Source organism: Triticum dicoccoides, chromosome 6B (genome assembly GCF_002162155.2).
Source record: "Triticum dicoccoides isolate Atlit2015 ecotype Zavitan chromosome 6B, WEW_v2.0, whole genome shotgun sequence".
In the NCBI taxonomy this organism is placed as follows: Eukaryota; Viridiplantae; Streptophyta; class Magnoliopsida; order Poales; family Poaceae; genus Triticum; species Triticum dicoccoides.
In genome coordinates, this window is record NC_041391.1 from 675,414,297 (window position 1) to 675,420,395 (window position 6,099).

At 44.5% G+C, this 6,099-nt stretch overlaps 1 protein-coding gene across 3 annotated transcripts; it reads left to right on the plus strand.

Moving 5' to 3' along the window:
• Positions 1 to 220: 220 nt before the first annotated feature.
• Positions 221 to 4,461, plus strand: LOC119325426 (shugoshin-1-like). 3 transcript variants are annotated; one of them, XM_037599176.1, is made up of 17 exons: positions 221 to 370; positions 467 to 612; positions 736 to 773; positions 887 to 995; positions 1,470 to 1,493; positions 1,594 to 1,662; positions 1,746 to 1,796; positions 1,878 to 1,977; positions 2,156 to 2,213; positions 2,312 to 2,443; positions 2,523 to 2,676; positions 2,769 to 2,834; positions 2,934 to 2,978; positions 3,064 to 3,175; positions 3,506 to 3,563; positions 3,662 to 3,778; positions 3,873 to 4,461. In XM_037599176.1, exons 1-17 carry the CDS (start codon positions 355 to 357, stop codon positions 4,177 to 4,179), a joined length of 1,602 nt encoding a protein of 533 aa, XP_037455073.1. In that variant the 5' UTR covers positions 221 to 354; the 3' UTR covers positions 4,180 to 4,461. The 3 variants fall into 3 exon arrangements, with proteins under 3 accessions (XP_037455073.1, XP_037455074.1, XP_037455075.1); XM_037599177.1 differs by having other exon boundaries at positions 2,937 to 2,978; XM_037599178.1 differs by having other exon boundaries at positions 2,177 to 2,213.
• The last annotated feature ends 1,638 nt before the right edge of the window (positions 4,462 to 6,099 follow it).

A 6,099-nucleotide genomic window follows, 5' to 3' on the forward strand; every position in this document is an offset into this window, starting at 1 on the left:
GCCCACGGCTACGCGCAGAGAAAAAAAATCAGCCTAGCCCATCCCAGCCCATGTGAGGCTCGGCCCATCAGGTTCCGAGCCCACGGCTACGCGCAGAGAGAAAAAAAAGGAGAGATCAGAGAGAGCAGCAGTCGCATCCCCCGAAATTCGAATTCCGCCCCTCTCTCCCCCCCGTCCACTCCTCTCCCCCCAAATCCAGCCGGATTCCGGTGCGCCGCCCTCCCACCCCGCTCCCCGCGGCCGCGGCCGCGGTCGCCGTCTGCCTGACCTCCCCGCGCCCTCGCCGGCGGGCAGCTCCCGGGTCCTCCCCGCCCCGCGTTCAGCATCTGGTCCCGCCCCCGCGCGACCCCCTCCATGGCCGCCGCCACCGGTAAAGCTCCTCCCTCACCCGCAGCTCCCTACGTTCCCTAGCGATTTCTACCTCCCGCCGCGCGCTGTCTAAGCCCCAGCTTCCCCGCCTGACCAGGGGCGCCGCTCGGCGGCCTGAACCCGAGGCCGAAGCCGAACCCTAGCCCCGGCCTCCGGTCGGGGGGAAAGCCCGCCGCGCTGGCCGACATCACCAACACCGGGAGGCCCGGCCCTCCCAGGCACACCATGGCCGACGTCCTCAAGGTAACCCCTTCTCGCACCCACTCGGGCATAAACAGCAGGCTCGGTTAGTCGTGGCTCAGTTCTGCAGTTCGTTGGTTCCGGTTTCCGCGCTGATGCCTAGATCCCTCGCTTGCTTGCTCGCAGGAGAACGCCAAGTTGGCTCAGCTGGTTGCCCAGAAAACGTATGTCTGCCTCGCTCGCCCCTCGGTCCTTCATTCCTATGAGAAAGGGGCTGTTTGATGTTTCTGAATTCTGAGGCAGTAACCTAGTTTTGACTTTGATGTCTTGTCCGCAGCAAGATCATTGAGCTCAGCGGCGTTGAGATTAACAAGCTCCGTGCTGCGCTGCACAGCACGCATCAGCAGAACCTGCACCTCGCGCAGGCTCATTCTCAGATCACCGCGGTTCGTCTGCTTCTCCATCTCTGTTCTTGTTTAGATGGTTTTAGTTGTTGCTGTGAAAATTTTCAGTGGAACTAGCCGAGTTGCCAACCCAAGCAGTGCCAATGCTTACATCTGAGTTATACCTGTGAGCGAGAATCAAAGAGAAATACTGTTGTTTGGTCATTCTATATGTACTGTATTGAGCTAAGTTTGAGTTGTTGCTGCGAAAAATTTCAGTGGAACTAGCCGAGTTGCCAACCCAAGCAGTGTCAATGCTTACATCTTAGTTATAGCTGTGAGCGAGAATCAAAGAGAAATACTGTTGTTTGGTCGTTCTATATGTATTGTATTGAGCTAAGTTTGAAGGGAAAACTCGAGCAACTAATGTGCATCTATTTTGTACTTATGAAAGAAAGCATCACACGTTGTCACTTTGTTTTGTGGGGTTGTATAGCCACTTTCTGATCTATCTATGTGTTTTGTGCTTCTCTGCAGGAACTAAATCAGGCAAAAGATCGAGTAAGCTGTCACTGCTTCTTTTCTTTACGAGATTTTCAACTGCCAATACTAAGAATGTTGGTTACTGATTTGGGGAATTATTTATGGATTTGACATGCAGGTAAAGATACTGCAGCATGAGCTTTCATGCGCAACAGCAGTGCTTAAAGTAAAGGCTTCGGGAATTGAGGTAAAGTACGCCCATGGCTTAACGTAGTTTCCTGTTGTTACAGATAGCTTGATTATTTTCTTTCCATCCTGCACTATTGGCAGCGAAAGAGTACGACTGCTGATAACCAACTGCAAACAGAAATAACTTCACAGGTAGCCGGCACAATCCTCAAAATAAATGGCTCTTCGTGTTCATCTATAATTCTAAGATTCTTCCTCTCTCATTTAATTCAGGAGTTAAAAGCCGCACCTTCCAAATTTGCACCAATCGAAGCTCATCAAGCTGATAACAAGGGCAACAGTGCTAATGTGCACCATTCAGTCGAGACACAAAGTAAAGCTCATTCTTCTCCTTCTTAGATGTTGATATTATGCTTGGCAACCATTTCAGCAATGGCATTTTATGGTTCTGATGTTCCCTACTTAACACAACTTAATTTTCGTTTCTACTTTACCTTCAGCTGTCCACTTTTAGAAAATTTAATGTGAGTTTTCTGTCAATTTCTTGACAGCCTCTGTGCCATTTAATACAGACCAACCAGAAGCACCACCAGATAAAAAAAATAAAAGGTATTGTCTGTCTGTTTACCTATACTTGAGAGGCAATGCCACTAGCAGGCTGGGCGCTAGATAGCCTGATTTACCAAAGCGACTTTCTATTGATTCAGAACATCAGTGAATACGCGCACAAGTAAGCGAAAGTCAGAATCATGTGAAGGTATAAAAGAGACCAACACATGTCAACAGAGCCACAGACCTGATGTGCAACCCACTGGATCATCACATCATGAGGATCAGAGGTAATATTTATGTACAAAATGTGCTCATGATGCAACACTATCTGATTGTAGGTTGACCAATTTTTGTTTATGTGACCAGAAACACAGTACGAAGAAAGTCTTCTAGACTAAACCCAGGGTCTTGTGAGATGGCAGAAGCATCTTGTGAGATCTTGCATACAGACACTGCAGTTCCTTCATCTTGTAGTTTTAGTGTTCCAGAACTTGATGAACCAAATAGTGGAGAAGACATGGTAAGATATTGATATCTCTTTTCTGTTCTTTGTTCAAAATGATTCACAGTGCAGTACTCATTTCATGCTATACTTGTGGATATGTTGTGCAGCGGAAGGCAGCACAAGATGAACTGTTATGCAACACAGCAATGCATATAAAGGCTTCAGTACTCAAGGTAAAGTAATTTCATTGTTATACTCAGCTTATATATATAGTTAAAGATGTTGTAGTTTGAATTTCAACGCCTGACATCTTGATTGCCTGACTGTATTAGAAGGACGAGATAAATAAGCATCTGCAGAAAGAAGCAAATGTGCAGGTAGGCAGCACAATTCTTCAGTAATTGATCAATCTGTTTACCCAATCCTTATCACGGTGCTGCTTGTTGCTGGCAATGTAACTAGGAGGAGATACAAGAAACTCATTCTGTGGTTAATAGAATTGAGGACCCTGAGGCACATCAAATTGACAGTCACGCAACGAATACGATCCCAATCCACCCGGCAGAAACTCAACGTAATGCACTTCTCTCCCTTCAAGTATTTTGCTATTATATTGCATTTATCTTGGACATTTTGTTGCTGCGCGCTTGCACTTGAGGTTCTTATAATTATTGTTTTATGAATGAGTCAAGCGTAGCATGCTCATTTGCTCATTAAGAACTTTATGATCGTTAATGAATCTCTCGTACAGGAATGGTTGAACAAAAAGCACACCTTGTTTTTTCAATGCTCATATGTACAAGAAAAGTGGCCAAACTACTTGCTAACTGCTTCTTTTTATTGTTCTGATCACTTCCTTTAAAGGGAAAAAAATAATTTTACTGTAATTGCAATTCCTTTTCAGCATCTCTGCCATTTGATACTCAACAGCCAGAACCACCCAAAGAAAGAGCAAAAAAGAGGTATGCCCATCATTCTAGTGATCTTTGAAATGCTCTCGATAGTACATCACACTGTCCAATGAAACAATATTCAGTTGGCTCAGAAATTATTTTTCTAGGGGTGGACACAAACGGAAATTGGATTCATGTGGAGGTCAAAAGGACTCAAACATAGAAGACGCTAATTCCAAACTTGATTCTACTTGTAGTGAACCACCGTATCATGAAGAGACGAGGTAAAGTCTTTGCGTGCATGCATCTTTCTGCCTTTCACTAATGCACTTATATCTGAATGGAACATGGAATCATGGTTGCCGTAAATATGTGCAGAAAATCTCCGAGAAGAAAATCCTCAAGAAAGAACCCAGGAGAATTTGGTGAGGCCACAAAGGAAAATCTTGAGACCAAGCAAGAGGAAATTGTTGCTCCTGTAGTCCCTTCCAGCTCAGATGTCGTGATGGAGCAGAGCAAAGATGAGAAGCAAAGCGACAGCCGTTCCTCGATGGAACCTTCTGAAGAGCAGGCGGCGGGGAGGTCCTTGGTGCAGCCGACAGGTAGAAGGTCTTCGATGCGGGCAGCAGCAAAGGCTGTCTGCTACAAGGAGATACCCGTGAACGTGAAAATGCGACGACCTTAGCGAACAGCCAGTAACATTTTGTGATGGGGTCACTTGCGTTTGCTTTTTGTGGAGTAGAATATCATGTTTGTTGTATGATTGTAGAGGTCTGTTGCTTGCCCGCATAAAATGTAGTATCATGTTATTTTGCCATACTCGCGATGGACTGTACAGCGGCCCCTTTTGTTCTAGAACTGATAATAGCCATTTGTCGTGGACATGTCTGAATGACAGTGCCAATTCCAACAGTTATTTTTTTCTTCCAATTCCAACAGCTGACAATTGGTACTGGTATTTTGCTCTTCTGTGTGTCCTGTTTGAAGAAATTGTGTTATACTTCCTCCGTCCGAAAATACTTGTCATCAAAATGGACAAAAAGGGATGTATCTAGAACTAAAATACATCTAGATACATCCCCTTTTATTAATTTTGATGACAAGTATTTTCGGACGGAGGGAGTATGTCATATATGGGCATGATATTTGGGTAGGAGAATTATGTGTGAACTTTCTATCTTTTATGTGTGCAAGTAAATAATCTTGCATTGCACAATTTTCTGCAATTTCATAGAAATGTTGTCCAAAATTTTGCAGCGTTTTCTGAATTTCAAAGTATAGTTTCTAATTTTATTGTGCTTCTAATAAGTTTGACTTTGGTATAAAGGCGTATTGCACGTGTAAATTTACTATTATTATGTAGTCAGTCGGTTTATGTCTTTTTTTTTTGAAAGATCCAGCATCTTGCTGGCTTTTCATTTGATTTAGCAGGAGAGGATTACAAAAGAAAGTTCTTCTCACTGATCACAAGGGTACCAGGAGAGCAGCGAGGCCATCAACAAACTGATGCTGCTGCAACATCTCTGCAGAGAGAAAAACAGAGACCTAAAAAGGGCGGACAAAACTGATTGCTACACTCTCACGTTTGATCCCCGAAAGGGGTCTCTAAGCAGGTTGCTCCTGCCAAACGCCATTGCTCAAGATCGCTTTGGCTGATCACTCTGCGTGTGCATGGATGGGTTCCTCTGAAGGTGCACTCATTTCTCACCAGCCAAATGAACCAGGTTGTGATGATGATGATCGACCTTAGCCCCTTCGCTGCCCCTGTCGTTGCCCCGACGAGCAAGTCTCGGACGATTTGCGTGGTCGCACGGCCTCGCATCTGGCTGCTTGGGTTCAACACAGCGCAGCCATTCCATGTTGCCACCTGAGCCCAGACGGCTCTCGAAAACGAGCACTCCCAGAAGAGGTGGACGGAGGACTCAAGATTTCTGTTGCAGAGGGCGCAAAAATAGCTGTTTATCCATCCCCGACGCTGCAGCCTATCATTGCACCATAGACGATCATGGTGTAGCAGCTACGTGAAGAATTCCAACAGTTATTTTTTTCTTCCAATTCCATCAGCTGACAATTGGTACTGGTATTTTGCTCTTCTGTGTGTCCTGTTTGAAGAAATTTTGTGTTATATGTCATATATGGGCATGATATTTGGGTAGGAGAATTATGTGCGAACTTTCTATCTTTTATGTGTGCAAGTAAATAATCTTGCATTGCACAATTTTCTGCAATTTCATAGAAATGTTGTCCAAAATTTTGGCAGCGTATTTCAAAGTATAGTTTCTAATGTTGTTGTGCTTCTAACAAGTTTGACTTTGTTATAAAGGCGTATTGCAGTGCCAAGTTACTATTATTATGTAGTTAGTCGGTTTATGTCGATCCATCAATGCAAATAATTTGGATGAAGCCTGCTATAAACATGTCTTGGATACTGTGATGTTAATTTTAATTGGTGACACATGATTCATGAGGGGAATCCTATTTGGGGCGTAGGTCACCCGCGAGCGACCTAGCGTGCAACCCCCTCGCGCGCTGGGTGTTCATATGGGTTGTCTCATTTTCCCTTTTTTTTCCTTTCCTTTTTTCTTTTTTCTTTTTTTCCATTTTT

What these genes read in the sequence shown, in the direction of transcription:
- LOC119325426 (XM_037599176.1), top strand. An exon ending in TAAATCAGGCAAAAGATCGA is followed by an intron (nt 1,494 to 1,593) that starts GTAAGCTGTCAC and finishes TTTGACATGCAG; the next exon opens with GTAAAGATACTGCAGCATGA. An exon ending in AGAAAGAAGCAAATGTGCAG is followed by an intron (nt 2,979 to 3,063) that starts GTAGGCAGCACA and finishes CAATGTAACTAG; the next exon opens with GAGGAGATACAAGAAACTCA.